General features: G+C 37.6%; 1 protein-coding gene across 1 annotated transcript in view; it reads right to left on the reverse strand.

Moving 5' to 3' along the window:
- LOC139711133 (uncharacterized) overlaps window positions 1–18673 on the reverse strand; it is a 157956-nt gene extending 139283 nt beyond the window's left edge. The window contains exons 1-2 of the mRNA XM_071623053.1: window positions 18406–18673; window positions 11326–11421 (exon numbers count right to left, since the gene is read on the reverse strand). Coding sequence (XP_071479154.1) covers window positions 11326–11421; window positions 18406–18534 — 225 coding nt within the window. The 5' untranslated portion in view covers window positions 18535–18673. The remainder of the gene's footprint in view (window positions 1–11325; window positions 11422–18405) is intronic.
- Window positions 18674–19923: the final 1250 nt, after the last annotated feature.

Raw genomic sequence — 19923 nt, forward strand, 5'->3', positions numbered from 1 at the left:
TTGGGGAATGGCAGATGATACAAATAATTACAACTATTGCTGAATTCATTTTCCAATGCCAGATGAATTGTTTGTACTCAACAACAGCATGGCAAGAGGAAGAGTTTCGTCGACAAACTTGAAGCAACAGTTTGTTTGTGCAATCGCCCCTTGGTGTAAAAGCATCTTGGGAATACGATGAGAGGAAGCCCATAGAGCCCTAGAGCAGTGCAGTGACAACTTGAAGCCCCCCTAACAAGGGCCAATCAAAATCTCTCACGGGACTCTTGTTTTCCCAGAGCAGTTAAGCAAAATAAGCCTCACGAGGAGCACTGGTCGCGGAGGAGCCTCCTTGCGTCGTAATTACGGACGGCGGTGATTTAGAGCCAACAGCCACTTACACACAAAAAAAAGAAGAAGAAAGAAATACGTCTTCACATCACGCCTCTGGTTTACATCTGTCGGTGCCTAACCCACGCAATACCAACACTTTGAGAGGACACTCAATTTAATCTCACGGGTTTTTACGAATTCAAATGGTTGGATGCTCATTTATTCAAGTGCAAGTAGGCACAGTCCATTGAACATCGTATGCCTCCTTCCCAACTTTAATAGATCAATGTAAGTTCTAGGGAATCTTGGTGCGGCGTTTTACAGCAAGTTAGTGATTTTTTTGATTTTTTTATTTTTTTTTGGGGGGGGGTGTCAGTTTGTACCTTAACTATCAAAGATAGATTTTCTAGTATTCTTCACAAATGTTAAATGGGGTTTTCCCCTACTTTGTTTGTATGTGTGTAGGAGCATCTTTGTGAAATGGGTTCAGGAAACAAAACCTTTGACATTTCCATACAGCAAATATTGGCAATTATATGCAATGTACATGTAAGATTCAGTGTCCATGTGGTAAAAGTTGTACGATGCAATGACATGAAGGAGGGCACGAAGAATTTCCATGACACTGAAAGGAGGTAGTACTTCCTTGGTAGATATTTTACTGATTTGAGCACAGGCCAGGGGAGATGCAGTTAAGGTCTCCATTAAAGATATGCTCATTTATGCTCACAACTCAAGACAGTGAGATAAAGACATCATAAAATTCATATTTTTTGATATTCATGATTAGATTCAAAGGCTGTTGCCAACATTACCGTGAATACATGCTAAAAAACTAGAAAAGCACTCGAAGAGCGCAGACCTCCGCGGACGTCTGCCACGCAGCTCATTTCCACCATTCATTATACACGCATTGTGAAAATCGCATAATTTCCCAATATAAAAGCCATTTGTTTACATCATGAGCTTCCAGCTACACGGCACCTCGCCAGAGCAGAGCGCGCACTTTAGTGTGTATACGCGCAGCTTGAACTCCTACGTTCATTGATCCTATTTGCAAAATGACAAAAAAAATCATTCAAAGATTCATAAACATTCCCGGATCACTACCAAATTACATCATCTCTTCCTTGTGTCATTATCAACTTTTCCTGCAAGTTTCGTTCAAATACATTCACAACTTTTTAAGTTATTTTGCAAACAGAAAGACTAACACCGATGATCACTTTTGTCCTTCCTTGATAGAGGTAAAAATACCCTTAGTGTAATAGAAGCATGTTATTAGTCATATCACAGTGAAATGCCTTACTCCATAGCTTTGTGTAAACTAATCTTAGAAACTAATCACAATTGAGATGCTCTATTACAGTACGATCTCTCCTATCCGGACATGTCGGGACCAGCGCTCATCCGGATAAGGAATTTGGACGGATATGGGAGACTCGATCAATGTTTAATACACGCAGCTGCCTATCCAATGGTAATTATACATGTAACCTATTGCTGGTAGTGTACACTGCGGTGATTTGGGGGTAAATGTCTAAATGCATGTTACAATGTATATAGATGAAATTAGATGTGAACGTATCATGTTAATTATGTTGGGTATCGGCTGTAATTCTTATGAGTTTGTGTAGGAATTTCATTTGAGTTTGAAATCCGCCTTTTTCCCGTAATTATTAGATTGAAAGAAAAAAAAAAAACATGCCAAGATCGCATCCAGAGAATAGAGAGATCCGGATAAAGGGAGGCCGGATAGGAGAGGTCGGACTGTATTCTGAAAGGATAAAAACATCTAGACATCTTGTGTTAATGTGTTATATTGGGCACGAAGGCACTTAGGAGACTGAAACACAAAAGGTAATACCAAAGAATATTTGGTGTGCACAGTCAACATGAAATCATGTGCCTTCAAATGGCACAGAATAAAAATGCATACTAGTCTGTGAGCCTAGAGTATCACTTGCATCTCGGACAAAATCGAAAAGTAGGCTATGATTGATGTGCCTCTGTATGCCCAATGGATTCAGGCCAAATCAATTGAAGACGGTGAGTTGGTGAGAATCCACCGTGTGTTAGATTTGCCTCAGGATCTCTTTCTTCTGCGCTTTCTTCACTGGTTAAAATCTGTTTTTGTGCCGTTACCTATGTCCTCTCGGCCCAAGGGAGGTAACAAAGTGGGGTGGGGCGGTAAATTTGTACTCAATAACATGATACACTTGGGAAGCTAACAGGGATTTTTTTAAAATGTATAAATGAATAAGAACATACTTGTATAAAAGGTGGGGTATTGAAAAAGCAGGCCGAAAAAACAGGGAAGGCACACACGATTTTCGAGATGAAACGATTCTGGACGATGGTGCATGAAGCAACGAGCTGGGAAAGACATCATAATTACACTCATTACCGTCAATCTACTCTCCAGGCCACATGAATTCATGTATAACTTCAATTGTTTCTGACAAGTCCTCCACTCCCCATCTGAAGATGTCATTAATGATGCTATCTTTTCGGGGGGGGGGGGGGGGGGGGGAGGGGAGGAGGAGGGAGGGGACTGCGAAGAGATGAACAGTTTCTTCCAAGTGTTTCACAAGGTAACAAGAAAACTTCACTTGAGAGATGTAAGATCGGTTACACACGAGAGAAAATTCGTAACTTGAATCATCATTGTAATGATGATTGCAATTCGTCTTCAGAATTATCGGACCTTACACACACTTGCTCGAAAACTGTGATTAGAATTCGAATTCTCGAGCTAAGGCGCTACGTAATCCTTGGTGACTTGTCAATCAAAACGTACGATCGAGTGCATGCATGCGGCGAGCGTTTTATCTACGGAAGTGCTTGAAAGGTCACGTAAGCTCCGCCCCTCAAAAGACGTTTTGGAGGTCAAGCATTACACGCGCAAACTTCGCACCGTAATTTGAGTGAAACTTCACTGGAATTCACCTCCGGACTAGAATTTGAATTTCGTGATTGTGATTAGCATTCGTGATTCTAATTTGCTTCCACACGTGCTAAAAATTCGTCATTAGAATTATTTTTCACTGGAATCATCATTCAAATGACGATTTTTTGACCGTGTGTAACCGCTCTAAGACGGCAGCAATGTTCGGATAACATTTTTCCCTCACACACACAATCCCAGTGGCTGACCTTTTTTTTCATCTTGCATTCTAAAAAGCATCATCATCTAAATGATGCTTTCACACTGTCTGACGAGTAACAGCACCAACATCTCTTGCGAGAGCCTATGAATTACGCTGTCAAGATTGTGTGATATCTCGTGTAGCATGCACAGTCCCTCTTGGTCTTTGTGTGTAAATGGTAATGCTGAGCCGCATGCAGGTTTGGAGCACCACCTTCTAATTATTGCAGAAAAAAATAATTCTCATAACTTTTTACAGAATTGTTTTAAGTCGTGAAGTCCCTTGAATATATTTAAAATTGTTCTGTTAAAGTGGTGACATCTGTTGCTATAACTTGGTCACTTCCACTCCCATGAGCATCTTTGCTAGTCTATAGCATGATTGCTTTTTAAGAGTCCACTATCATTCATTATATTTCTTATTTCAGGGTCCTGTTTCATACAACTTGTTATCAGTGACAACTGCCACATTTCTGTGACAAATTTGCTCTTAGCAAATCAGATGCAAGGAGTTCCGTAGCTTAAAACAACTATGACAACTTGTCACTGATAACAAGTTTTATGAAACGGGGCCCTGATGTCCCTGTGTTGTCACTTCACATAGCAGTCAAAAAGACTAGCTAATTAACACATTAAAAACTAACAAAAATGGACGATATTCCGAGTTTTGTGAACACAAGCTTCATTCAATTGCCAGTGCATTACTTTTATGCCAATAATTGGGGGACATGTTTGTGATGGGGTACAAGTCACTGATTACGTTGTACAGCACAGCACGAGGAAATTATCTAGATCACTTTCGACAATGTACTTACTTCTTGCGATGCTGTCAAAAGCAGTGACCTGTGGAGCTAGTCTCAGAGCTACAAATTTTCAAGGGTCGTCTCAGTGTCGTCTGCATTTAATATGGACTTCATTCTTGCTGTTCCCCTGTGGGGGGGGGGGGGGGGGGGGGGGGAGGGGGGTTGGTTGCATGCCACGGTGTGGCTGCACAGTCTCTATCCCCCAGGCTGGTACAGTAGTCCGTGCATAACTTGCCCGAAATTTGGTCGGATCGGTGACTGCATCATGTTATTCATAGGGTGCGCTGAGCATGCACGAACATAAATTGTCACTTTTTCCTCTTTCATTTCAAATGTGATTCAACATCTAGGTAACCCTGCTTCTTTGGCATTTACAACAAAGTGGACATAGCCAAAACACACACATCTACTGTTCAGTATATCATACAGTTGCTCATGCATACTGAGCTTCAGTGTGTGTGGGGGGGGGGGGTGGGATGACATTGCAAGCTTTGAGCTGATTGCATTTTTTTTTATCCCAATGATGCTGCCAAGATGAACTGATAGAAAATACATAAAATGTAAATTCATTCCGTACGAGAATTATCAATCATGATGAATGAGCTCTAAACAAAACATCACAAATCAAACAATCTTTCATAGTTTGATACTATCCCAAGATTCAATGCAGGGTAATCTTCGAGAAACTGTAACATCAACACAGCTTTCTGGTGCCAAGAAATCTATGCGGTGTAATCAGTGTGTAACAATTATGATTAGCGCAGACGCTTGATCGATGGCTTCCATAGGGAAGGCTGATCCCTGACAGTAATTATCTTCCTTTGACAACCTATACATTATACGATGGAAACCTGGAACTGTGGCTATTTCAGTCTCCAAAAAGAATAATACATACTTTATATTGTTCTGAGATGTTAAAGAGGAGACTTTGTACTTCTCTTTCATGATAAAGAAGAAGAACAAGAACAACAAGATGAAGAAGAAGAAGACAAAAAAGAGGAACAAACCCAGTCCAATGTTGATTTACATCCTGTTTACTTAATATGAAAACATGTCATCCGAGATATCATTTGGTGGATGGCCTGTTGACATTATTTGTACAAATTACTAAGAACTATACAATCCTATCCCTTTTATTTCTACCGTGGTATCTTTCATGTCCACTGAAGTTGCTAATACACGGAAATAATCACATAAATTCTTGTAAAACACCAATCAGTACTTAAACCAATTCTGTCTTGTCTATATCATCCTGATGTTAGGATCTTCAGAGACTAAACATTAAAGGACAAGTTCACCTTCATAAACATAAGGATTGAGAGAATGTAGCAATATCAGTATAACACATCATTGAAAGTTTGAGGAAAATCGGACAATCCATTCCAAAGTTATGAATTTTTGAAGTTTTTGTGCAGTAACCGCTGGATGAGAAGACTACTGCAGTGTATGAATAACTTAGATGTCACAAGCGTACAACAATATAAGGAAAATATAAAGAGAATTTCACAAAATTTCATCTTTTGAAAAAAGTACACATTCCCTTGACTCGTTACCGACTATATGTTATGGGTAATATTATTCCCCCTGCCTTTAGAAAGAGGCAAGTCAAGTGTTCTTTTATTATGCGAAAAAAGTGAAAATATGTTGAATTTTCTTTACATTTTCTTTATACTGTTGTACGCATACTCACAAGCTGTAGTAGTCTCCTCATCCAGCGATTCCAACACAAAAATTTTAAGAATTCATAACTTTTGCATTGATTGTCCAATTTTCCTCAAACTTTCACTGATGCGTTCTACTAATATAGCTGCATTCTCTCAATCCTTATGTTTATGAAGGTGAACTTGTCCTTTAATGAGTGTGTGGCCAGTAACTAACACTGTCACAAAATTACAATCACAATCAATTTGACAGTCCCACAGTTCTAACAGTTACATAATAAGCAGATAAATCCGTCTGGGGACTCATCCATAACTCCTGGGCAGGCAATATTGTATGTATGTGTTTCCCTCCTAAGTAACTGCTTAAATGGCATGTTTTGTGCAGTTCATCAGCTCCAAAACCTCCAAATTTCCCTCAAGTACTTTCAGATGAAGATACTGACACTATTGATATACTTGTTTACAACTCTCGATAGCTGGAGATACTCAGCTCTTGACGACCACAACATTTGATTTTCTCTCTCTCTACCCCGTTTACCTGCGTCATTTGAGACATTACACGGCCCTGTGGCTAAATGACATGTTATTGGCTGTTGATAGCGGTCCCTGAAACCAATAACAGGTGGTTTGTTGTAAAAGAATGTTGATAACGTGTGTGATGAAACATGAAACCTCGCGGTCAGATGTTGCAGCCGCTTGACGTAAAGAAAGACAGCCAGCGAAATAACCAAGCTTCTCTTCACATGTGACATGAGGACTACCGTAGCTTCTCTAAAGGGCTTTTTACACAAGTAAATTTTTGCTTAGTCCCGTACCAACGGTGGGGCTAAGGGCTAAGCGACGGAGACGAAGTCCGACCCCCACTGACCAATCAGAAACGAGGTAATCAAGTGCTGCCGGTGCGTGCATGTACGTGTACAGTGCACAGCGTAATCATGAATATTCATGTGGTTTGGAAAGTCCGGGGCTAAGAAATACGAGTGTAAAAAGGTCAGTTTTCTCCTTAGCCCCGGACAAGAGATAGTACGGGACTAATTGGCCAGTGTAAAAAGCTGAAAAAATTGGTACGGGACTAACGATAGTCCTGGGTCAGAGAAAGTCCGGGGTTTAAATAAGAAACACAAGTGTAAAAAGGGCTTCAGAGGTAAAGAAAAAAATATTCAATAATGATGAATAGCACAAAGCATAAAAAAGTTTGATTATAACAACAGACCTTTTGACTACACTGTATTTGTGTACAAATTGTAAAAATTATGAGAGATATCATTGTGCTTCACTGACTAAGCAAGACCAACAAGTATTTACTTCTTTAGTCTTTTTTAATATATATGCATAACACAGTTCTGAGTTCTTAATCTTAATCTTTACCTCACTCCAAAAAATCCCACAAGGATTTAATAGCAGCCCACATAATCCATCTAAAAAGATTAAATTGGAATCTCCATATAGATCTATAAGCTGGCTTAAACAATATGGAAATCACTGTGCCAACAGCATTTCACAATCAGAAGTTTAACCCAAATGTAAGCCTCTCACAAACACCTCCCACTGCAACCACACAGTGTGGCGACTGCAGCATGCACACACCCACCTGGGTAATAATAATAATGACAATAATTACCATTCTCATATAGGTACCATGGAATCGTGTCACGGACCTACTAGTAAGTGCATACAAAATGTATGTATTCTGCCTGAAATTTTCATTCCCCCACTCTTTTCTGTTTTTAATAGACTACCAGCTGGTGGTGGTAAAGAGTGGGTAAAGTCTATCTCATGTTTTTGATTTTGATTTTGATTTAATCGCAACAGTTTTCTTCTTTCAACAAAATAAAAACCAATTACATCACCTCTGTGACAAATGAACAAATTACAAATAGATATAGATTCATTCGTATATATGTTATTTAGTATAGATTCATTTTCAAAGGAGAAAGAAAATAAGGAAATTATGAGGGAAAGAAATTGAAGGGGGGAAAATAATTAATCATAATCATCTATGCATACAATGTACAATGTAGTTCAATATGCTATGTTACATGGGAGGTCACTGTAAAGTGTAAGCAGAGCTTGCTATAGTTTGATCACCTAAAAAACAAAAGGAAGCACTTACTTTAGCAAAAATTTTATATTCTTATTAAAGTAATATTGCTAATGAGGAGTATATGAGATTAAGAAAGGATGCAGACAAAAAGTGTGAGGAATGGTGGTACACTGGCCCTAATGAAATGATAACTACAAAGTCTGACATTGGGGGTTTTAAGTAACAAATTAATCAAATAACATAAAAAATAATAATCAAACAAGTATTCAGCATCAATACTTCAACACTGGTAAATGAAACAAAGCAAGTCAATTCAATCAATACATACATTGATTCAAGAGCATTTCTTTGATTTTCCTATTCTCAATGAATTTGTAAATTCTAAAATCAGACTTTATGTACCTGTATATTCCCTACATCTTTACTACTTGTCTTATTGTGTTATAAATGGGCTAAAACCATTTGTGACCCGCTACAACAAAAGGATCCGAAAGTCGGAGGAGGTCGATTTTCTAAAAATGACATGACATTATGCCCCTACTCTTCTGCTTTAATTTCATATGTAAGATGACTCATAAAAGTACTCGGTTGCGGAGATATCGATGATTTTATGAGAGCATGTCAAGTGGTCTGGGAAATCAGCGTTTCGAGAAAACCACCTTCAAAGTTTTCCTTCTGACGCAATCATGATCAAGGGGAGGTAAGACAGTTTTCACCTCTTGACAATAGAAAGTATGCTCCTAGCAACCTCCGCGATGTTCATTCAAGCTTAGCACCAGCAGTCTAATCACGACCAATCAGTAACCAGGATGTCAAGCACTGACCAATAAGATTACTCCCTCGTTACTAGGGGCAAAGTCTATCTGCGGCACTAAATCCAAATTATCTTCGGACACGTTTCTGTTTTGAAAGTCTTAAAATCTGACAGTCTGAAAGCCTTAAAATCATAGCTCAGAAAAATGCTAATTTTTTGCCTTTCCCTTGATCATTTAGCTTCGATATTTCAGCAGATGACAGGCAAAACATAAGGCTACAAACTTGTGTAAAAAACAGAAATTTGATGGTTTTGACGGATATTGATGATTTGACTTCAAATTCGATTTTCTTGGCTCAACCGTCAGCGACTTTTGGATCCTTTTGTTGTGGCGGGTCACATTTAAATCAAATCAAGCAGATGAATTGTGTTAGAAAGCATCATCAAAGATCAATCATGCAATATCCTCCTGATAGGGAAGTTCATTTTTTGCTTTGTCTTGTGGCTTGATTAATAGTTGCATGAAAGAAACAAAAAACATGTTCACATGTTTTATCAATCATGAATAATCCCTGGTGATTGTTTGCAAATGAAAATGTCAGCTACATTAGATTAATGTATGAATGATGACTGTACTTCATCTCATGGCAACATACACTCACCGACTTCAGTAAAAAAAAAAATAATAATAATATAAATACACATATATGTGTGTCTTCATGTATCGGATCTATGCTATCTATTGTATATATACTTTAAACATGTATAAAATCTATACATTGGTAATAACATATCTACAACAACAAAGAGACGCAGTCATACAAATATGAGTAGGTAGGAAACAAAATTATGAACCCAGTTGAGTCTGGTGCCTGGCTTATTTTAGCTCATATGCATAAATGATTTTTTTTTCTTGTGCAATCATATAATGTTGCAAGAAATGCCATTGGATTTCCAAAAATTACTTTCTTTGTATGTCTTCATGCGAACAATACTATTTGCAGATTGCTGACATGATATGATGAGTAATCTGGCATTTAATAGCATTTGGCTGCTTGTCAATGACAGACAAAAAGTGATTATGGATTGAAATCTGAGATAGAAAGGTCTCTAACTTTTTTGATTGTCTGCACTTTGACAAAAGCCACTTTACTATTTTCTAGCCCTGCTTGACATTATACCCTTATCCATGGAGATTACAAAATGTGCTTAACCCTTATACTGTATGTCCTTTAAAAAAAAATCATAACAGGACCCTCCGCCATGATAACTTTTAAAATAGTGAATCAATCCAAATACAATTTCAGGGTATGAAACTTTAAATTATTACCCACGTCTTGCAGAAAACTCCATCCAATTGCTTCAGTGGTCAAAGAGAAATGAGGATTTTTGTAGAGCATGTCAGGAATCCCTTCCCTCAAAGTTCTGTCCATTGTGTTCACACATTGATATGAAGTTCCAAGAGCATCAAAGTGCTAGACTTGGAAGAATCACATCCATGACATGCTTCACAACGATTCACATTTCTCTGTGACCACTTAACCAAATTGAATGGGGTTTTCTGCAAAATATAGGTATTGAAGATGTTATATTCTTAGACCCTGAAATAGCATTCAGACAGTTTGATCATATTGGAAGTTATCAATACAAAAATCTGATTGTATCTTCTTCTTCTTCTTCTTCTTCTTCTTCTTCTTCTTCTTCTTTTTTTTTTTTTTTTTTTTTGGGGGGGGGGGGGGGGGGGGGGACACACTGTACTGTGCTTTATTCACCAAATGGCACAGATGTCTAGAAACTGACTGTCAATAAATAGAGATTACCTAATCCCTATTGTGTCACCATGGCCTTCCGGTTGGACTGAGGCACATTACTACACTGGAGTGGGCTTGCTAACATTACAACTAGGTCAAGTCTGGATGGATTACTGAATGATAAGAGAGAGTGGAAAGTTAAGTGATATAACCTTAATGATGCATTAAAGGTCCTGTTCACCTTTGGGAACAGTGATTAAAAAAATGTTCAAGATATCACATTTGATTCATACAAAGTGTAGGTCTGTTGTATCACAGAACATCCCACCACATAAAATTTTGCAATAAAGCCTGAAATATATGGAGATATCAATATTTTTCTCATTAAACCATAACTGTAGACGGTTTAGTCCTGAAACTTTTTTATTATAACTATTCTTCACATTTTGCGTGTTTAACAATACTTAGCATCAAATATACAGATTCAAATTTTTACAGTAGTTGTTTCTATCCCTAACTCACATTTTAGAGCTGTTTTAAAGCACTAATGCTGGGCTTTTGTTCAATCTGCAAATGGTAACTTACGCCTTAAATGGTGCATTTACATGTAGGGTATATATCACTTATCTAATTAAATCATCAGCAATACTGGCATCAAATATTGCCAGCAGGATCACAGGAAAATTTACATCTTTAGACTGTTTTTTGAACCCGTTGAGGATGAGTCCTGAGTATTAATCGGGCAGGTGTCTATGGGAAATGCGTGTTAAAGTAGCAAAATCAGCCCGTCCTCAACGGGTTAACTAGTGGCTCAGGAGCAAGAAGTCCAAAACCTGGCTGTCTCAACCTTACCTTGGCCTCGTATCCCCACACGACATCCACGACCGCACCCGTCATGTTGGACTGCCAGAGAACGTCATCGCTCTGTACTGTGTCACTGCAGTCACTCTGCATTTCGAGCAATAAAAAGGGGGGATAATCAAGAGATTACCAGAAAGGAACCGAATAAAGATGAAAAAAAAATGATACCATCAATGGCAGATCATACTCTCAGTGGGACTTTTTTGACAATTTTTACATTTGCTTTTTAATACCAAACATTGTATCCATGAGAACTCTAAAACATATATTTCCTCACAGATCTGAATTACTGTATATGCTGAATATTTCGCGAGGTTTTTATTTTTGCGAATTTTGCGAGTCAGATGCTATTCGCAAATTCAAAGACACGCGAAAATAATTATTGACTCTGATCCCTGCAAGAATGTGACGACACATGCACGCATACATTCTCCATTGAGTATTGTACTCTACGATCGCAAATTTAACCACTCGTGAAATCGTCGAAAAGTCCCAAATTGCGAAAATTTAGACTCCCTAAATATATGGCATATTCAGTCCATTCAAACTACTCATGAACCAGGTAATACGATGAGTTGTATGCAAAAGTTGTAACAGGTTACATGCACATTCATACCAAACAAATTATTTTCTAATAACTATAAAAACTTGCTTGCAGTGGTGTTGCCCCTCTGTCAATAAATGACAAGTATATTACATATGTGCGCTAAGTTGCAATGTTGTATCAAACATAACTATATAAAATTAAAGTACTGGGCATGGAACCTCTCTTCATGTTTATTGCACTGTGCACTGTATCAAAGTAGCATGGATTTGTACGGAATAACATGACAAGAAATAAAGTGAGAATATCTCTGGGATGTTAAACTAGGTTATTTTTTTTTTCAATAAGAGACCATTTTGGGTGAGATTATTTGCTTCATAATGTGCAAGAATCCTTCAAATAGGTAAGTTCATCTTGAAAGGATACCCTTTGCTGAAAGACTAGCCAATATTGATCTGTCTGCCATAATTTAGCTGAAACAGATCTTGACAATATAATAGGTTCCAGTACTTAATTGCTCTTGCCGTGGAAGAGGGTCAGGGAAGGTAGACAAAACTAATGTTCTGACAGTCCCCAAGAAACAGTAAAACAAGAAATCTAGTCGCATTCATGAAACTTTTGTGAATTTTGTGAGGAGCCAAGATTCGCAAAAGCAAAACGCACATTAAAGTGTTTGTCTGTACACAATGCATTGTATGCAAGAGGCAATTCACGAAAGTTACATGTTGCGAAAATGGTCATCGGCTCAATTTAGCGCAAGTTTCATGCCCCAAATATTTCTAGCTTTACAGTATGTTTAAGGAGTACAAAAGGAATACATTCACAGTTTCTACCAAGTATTCTGTATATCTGTACATATAATTTGTATAAAAAGAATTTTGTGGCCTTTATATCCGCCTAAAAACAATTAAAGGGTTGTTTGTTTTTTGCTCTTTCAAATATTAAAATGCTAAGAAGATTCAGAAACATAAAGCAATATCAGTATCCAGGTGCCATGTTTATCAAATTTGTAAGAAGATGTGTCTTCAGATTCTTGTAACAAGAGTTGAAAAAGATACAGATTTTCAGATGGATAAAGATGCATCTTTGGATGTGGCAACTGCCAGAGTCTTATCAACTGCTTCATGTTGACCACAAGTATAAATGTACATGATATAGTAATTGAGTTTGAGGTCATTCCTTCACACACTCAGATACCTCCTGGGTATGTTTAAAGGACAATCTATCTTCATATACATGTGGATTGAGTGAATGCAGCGATATTAGAAGAACACATCAGTGAAAGTTTTGGGGAAATCAGACAATCCGTTAAAAAGTTATGAATTTTTAAAGTACCTGCACAGTCACTGCTGGATGAGAAGACTACTACAGTGTACAACATGCATATAACACTGTAAGGAAAATCATAAAGAGAATTTCAGAAAATTTACTTTTTGAAAAAAGTGCACATTTCCTCGACTCTTCACTGATGTATGTTACGGGTTATATTATTTCCCCTGCCTTCTGAAAGAGAGAAGTCAAGTGTTCTTTTATTATGAAAGAAAAGTGAAAATATGTTGAATTTTCTTTATATTGTTGTACACATGTGACATCACAAGCTGTAGTGTCTTCTCACCCAGCAGTGACTGAGCAGAAACTTCAAAAATTCATAACCTTTAAACAGATTGTCCGATTTTCCTCAAACTCTTGCTGATGTGTTCTATTAATATTGCTGCATTCATTCAATCCACATGTCTGTGAAGGTGAACCTGTCCTTTAAAAGTTCAGCAATCAGATATAATGTTCTAGGAAAGGGTTTGTCTGTTTTATGATTTACAGTACTTAAGAGCAATTTGATGATACAATTGATTATCGGCTGTCGATTGTGAAGCCAGTGGAGAAAAAGCTATCAATGCAAAGGTTGTGGGGGAGGAATTTGTCCAACCTCTGGTGAAAGAGATGCGCAATGGATGTTTGGTACAAATACATCACTGTACACCTGACATCGATGTAGAGGTACATGTACTGTATGTAAACTTCACACATGAGAGTGCTGTTTCTAATGTAGTCTGCCTGCTTGCTATGCTTGCTCTTCAATAACGAACACAGAGTGTACACTCATGTACACACAGTGCAGCCATCCAGCTCTTCTTCCCCGTTCGGGATCCCCCCGAAACCGAAATGGATATATCTCCTCCTACGTGGCTCCTTCCATCAACCGGCGGATCAATAAATACTCCAGTCATATTCATTCATTTTGCATGGCTCTGTGAGCAGGCCGAGAGCATTAATGCGCAAACGCGATGCTTGCGTTTGAAGTTCGGAAGTGGGAAACGGCAGGATGCAAGACGGAGAATGGAGTGAGAGAGGGAGGGAGAGAATTGGAAAGGCGTGCGGGAGAAGAAGAAAAAAATGGATAGGAAGCTCTGAGAAGGAGATACACGTCGTACATTGAAAGGCAGAGAGATCTGTGTAAGGATGCCTATCTGACAAGACACCAAGGACACACTGGATACAGGAAACAAGAATAATCCATATTTTTTTTCCCTGTCTGTTTCTCAATTGACCTCTGTAGTACAACTGTTAACTGAAGTAGTAGAGCAATCTTTATTCAAATCTTCTGTGCCTAGTTTATAATACGACACAATAATGCATACACTGCTCAGGAGCCATGATATCCTGTGTAAATCGTCTACGAAGCATCTTGTTTTTTTTCCCCAGAATTTTGCCTCAATTTTGCAGCTGTGCTAAGACATACCCAATGATGTTTGCCTATTATGCAGGACACCAAAATAGTTCAATACAATATTACCATTCAAGAAATTATGCATGTTATATTTTTCTTAGATATCTCATATTTGAAAATCACAGAAAATCTGTATCTTCAATCTACATTATGTACATTTCACTGCGATGGGTCACTGATTGCACACAGAATCTATTCGCCACATGTGTTAGCTTCACTTTTTACATCCTGGTGCAATAGGCATTTAGGTGTGAATTAAAAAACAAAACAAACAAACATACAACAATATGCATAAAAGTGTGCAGTTATTCAGCATACAACCATACATATTGTTCTTGAGTGAAAATGGTAAATGATCTCTCTTAATGTTGGAGAAGTGCATTAAAATAAAAAAATGATCCCTATATAATGACAGAATATTTTCAGTCATATCGTTTACACCCGTGCTTCTCAATCTTTTTCAACCCAAGGCCCACTTTGGATCCTACAAATTTTTTCGGGGCTCATAGTAGGTTATCTGAAATATGAATCTGTTTTATTTTATTTTTGGCCAACATCGCAACCCATTGGTTGAGAAGCACTGGTTTACAGCATTTACTGTCTGACTGGCATGACACACGTGTGTACAGTCTATGATTCTAAGAAACAAGTTACAAAAAGATCTGTGCACACTGTACAACTTCCAAGGATGGCATATCAAATCCATCCATTGTGTTAGCTCACTTTATGCCTTTCAGAGTCTTTTGCAGGTCTGACTGCATCTGCTCTTTGAAAGATGTAAAGCTGCATGAAAACTGAAGGACATCAGTGGCCTGCTTATTTGTCATTATAGGTCTTTGGAAATAAATTTTGAGACAAACTAGAGATCATCAAGAAATTTTTTTAAATGACTTGATCAGGTTTTCAGTTATAAGTTGTGAAACCTACATTAGAAACTATCAAACCTATATTAGAAACTATTCTGATTCCACATTCATTGATTGCCTAGAGTTCCCCTTCTCAACCGGTGGGCCGCAAAGCTCTCTCGGGTTGGCCACGATGTCGGCCAAAAATAAAATAAAAAACATTAATACTTGAGCTTACTGGGCCTTTAAAGGACAAGTTCACCTTCATAAACATAAGGATTGAGAGAATGTAGCAATATTAGTAGAACACATCATTGAAAGTTTGAGGAAAATCAGACAATCCGTTCAAAAGTTACGAATTTTTGAAGTTTTTGTGCAGTACCCGCTGGATGAGAAGACTACTGCAGTGTATGAATAACTTAGATGTCACATGCGTACAACAATATAAAAAAAATATAAAGAGAATTTCACAAAATTCCATCTTTTGAAAAAAGTACACATTCCCCTGACTCGTTACCGATAAATGTTATGGGTAATATTATTCCCCCTGCCTTTAGAAAGAGGCAAGTCAATTGCTCTTTTATTATGCGAAAAAAGTGAAAATATGTTGAATTTTCTTTTATATTTTCTTTATACTGTTGTACGCATATGACTCACAAGCTGTAGTAGTCTCCTCATCCAGCGGTTCCAACACAAAAATTTTAAAAATTAATAACTTTTGCATCGATTGTCCAATTTTCCTCAAACTTTCACTGATGTGTTCTACTAATATTGTTGCATTTTCTCAATCCTTATGTTTATGAAGGTGAACTTGTCCTTTAAAAAATTTGTACTAAGGCAAAGTGAGCCTTGGGTTGAAAAGAGTTGAGAAGCACTAGCCTAGAAGATAATTATAATGAAAGTTTACTGGCAAGAGCAAACAAAACTCAGATGTGACATTGATTTAATGCATCTTGATACATGTTTTCATTATTTTCCTCAAAGGTCCTGTTTACTTTTGGGAACAGTGACTTAAAAATTTTTCAAGATATGATATTTAATGCACTTGTGTAGGTCTGTTGTACCACAAAACATCCAATCATATAGAATTTTCGCGATCAAAGCCTAAAATATAACTAGATATCTGTATTTTTCTCAAGAAACCGTAACTGTATGGTTTAGTCTGAAAACATTTTTATTGGTCACATTTTGTATATTTAACTATACTTAACATCGATTTTACCAAGTCAAATTTTTACAGTGGTTGTTTCTATAGATCCCTAACTCACATTTTAGAACTGTTTTAGGCACTAGTGCTGGGTTTTTGTTTCATCTGCAAATGGTAAATTATGCCTTTAATAACAACAACAATAACAAGTAATGATTATATGTATGAAACAAGTCAGCTTGGTGACGCTATTCATTTCTAAACGAGGAAACAGTCATTAGTCATTGATGAATTCAGCCCTGCTGACGATGGAAAAGTCATTCATTCATTCATCTCCACATGCACCTGTGCATGGTAGTGCCTATAGAACACATGGTTATCAGTAGGCATTTTCACATCAGCCCGATGTTATTTTCTGACTTGGGAAATTAAAAAATATCTCGAGCTTGGATTTTTATCGGGCTGATGTGAAAACGCCTAGTGATACTGAGCTAATATACTGTGAATTCTTCCCAAGCTGTTATCTGTTTTGTTTCTGTCTTGTTCTTATATTATAAGGTCTATCATGGGGGGGGGGGGGGAATCTGCATACATGAATAGTATTACAGCTCATTGAATGTAAAATGTAGCAAAGAGTGATGAGAATTTCATTACAGCAAATGAGGAATGTTTGCGTGCATTTCAGTTTCATGAATTTTGCGAGAGCCAAGATTTGCAAAATTACGATGCACGCGAAAGTTCTACACTATATGGGTTGAATGCCAGTGACAGTGACAATATACGAACATTTCATGCCTCGAAAAAGGCCGTCAGCTCCAATTCACAAAAATTTCATGCCGCCAGAATACGTGTATCTTGCTTTACAGTAGACCCTACCCTGGTATTCAATCAAGCCACCATTGGGAACAATAAATGTCCCCAGAGTTGGCTGCTATCAAGCAATGAGAGCTGTTGTTGTTGTTTGATCAAGAAAAAGTCAGTTTGCCTGGTGGTAATGTATGATTCATTAAGACTCGGAGTAAACATTGAGAGCCATTGGAGGTACTACTTAAAAAGAAACAGGCTCCTACAATACAGTAATTAATATTGCCATTTATAGGGCCTACCATAAATGCGACCGTTCTCCAGAGTGATAAATGATGTATCACTATCATCTCTTTCCACTGATGCTAATGGCTAGTGAAGAAAGGCTAACTAATGTGCATAATTGGACATCATTTTGAGAAGGATGATTCCATCACAACACATCTCCTGCTAAGTGCACACATTAATTCATAATCTTCACCTGAATTCCCATGTTGCAATGGTAATCAAACTCTTTTTTTTTTTTTTAACCAGTATTATCACATTGTAAAGGGCCTATTTTATAAAGGGTTTGTGTTGTAATTTACTAACATAGCAATGTCGTGATGACTTTTATACTTACGGGGTTGCACCTGCTTACTCATGAACACAATTTAAACCAACAATTCTTCAACATAGATTTCAAGCCCTTTAATTTACCCACCATTGTACTGGAGAGTTGATAGGAGATGTAGATCGATTAAACCTGACTAGAGACTAGGCTTTATATGATGACAAATGCAATAAATATAATAATAAAATTTCATTCTGAGTTTTGCCGCGAGTTGTGGTCTTTCTATCGGAGTAAACCAAAGCAGGAAGGAAGGCAATAAAACTTACTACTAGAACGACAATTTCCATAACAAAACTTATGCAGTGTTCTGATACAATGTACTAAAGTACTACTATTACTGTAGTACTATTAATAGGAACTTGATAAAATGGCTCTACAGAGAATCGCACTTACCCAACCAGCGGAACCTATCTGCCCCACCGCCGCCAGAGTTTCGGCGTGACGAGCAAGTACCAACACGATCGCGACGCAGAATAGGACGGCGGCTTCTTTACTCGCGTAACACCTCATAATCGATCCCATTGCAAGATATATGTGACAGTTCCTTGAAGCAAATGTTTGAGAATAAATTGGACACTTCAGCAAAACTCTTCACTACATACGTGGGATTTTTCACTCCGTTTCCGACGGCACCGCGTCGTGCTCACATGAACATCCCATACTCGATTTGAATCCAAGCGGTCGACTTTGAATAGCTTGATTGCTTACCGTTGAGCCTACACACTCGCAAGCAAGCCAACGAATGTGTCAGCGACTGCGTGCGAAGCCATGTCCGCGAGCTGACGCGGAGCTCAGATGTTTTTCTCGTGTGTAACAGCTTGGCTATTCCAATCATAGGGCGAACCCCACTCAATTAATAAATGCCTGGTTTTAAAGAGAAACATCCCTTAAATAAATCAACTTTTGTTTGCATGTTATTGATGAATTACCACCTAAGTAGTATTTTTGTACAATGCAAGGGCCATCTTAAGCATAAATTCTAGAAGAATATTCTTCTTTGCAGATACCAATACAAGTGAGAAATATTGTGCAGGGAGGATTTGGCATACAGATAATAGCCAGATCACCTGTTGCCGTGGAAGTATGACGCTGATCTGAGCACTCCGCCCTGTGTTGATTCTCAGCTCATCACGTATAACGGGAATCTGAGCCGTTTTAAAATACACGGAACAAAAAATGTACTGGTTTTTTTTTTTTTGTGTGTGTGTGTTGTTGTTGTTGTTGTTGTTGTTGTTGTTGTTGTTGTTGTTGTTGTTCTTTTTTAGTACCTTTTTTTCGTGGATGGGGCTTTTTCCAACAAAACACAATTTCTATCACGCGGTGCAAAATGACTGCGAACAGTAAGGCATAATACACACGTTCAATTCAGGATACCCCAGTAAGCCTATTTTTTATCAGTTGATTATTTAATTTTCCTAGATATGTTTGTTTCTTTTGTAAGAAAAGTTAACTTCTCTACTACTAGTTACAGTAAGACTCGCAAACTAGATATCTTCGACAGAATAAACAAGAAAATCAATTCATTAAAGAATAAAAATTGACATGATAACTTAGCAAAATGACAGACCAGTCTTAATCGGTTGAAATATCACTATATCTTGGATTTTTTTTAAAGAAAAGAAAAAATTGTCTAGTACGCACTGTGTATTACACATTTTGTATTTCTTAAGCATCGCCGTCAGTATCGTATAGTATGGTATAGCATAGTTTAGTATAGTATAACATGTACATGCGCCTGAAGCACTCTACAGAGTGGATTTGGAGCAATATATTATTGTATATGTATATATATATATATATATATACATATATATATATACATACCTATATATAATTATTATCATTATCATTATCATTATCATTATCATTATTATTATCATCATCATTATCATAATTATCGTTGCTATAGTA

Source organism: Diadema antillarum, unplaced genomic scaffold (assembly GCF_040938485.1).
Source record: "Diadema antillarum isolate AM-2024a unplaced genomic scaffold, OU_Dant_1.0 seq00001615_RagTag, whole genome shotgun sequence".
In the NCBI taxonomy this organism is placed as follows: Eukaryota; Metazoa; Echinodermata; class Echinoidea; order Diadematoida; family Diadematidae; genus Diadema; species Diadema antillarum.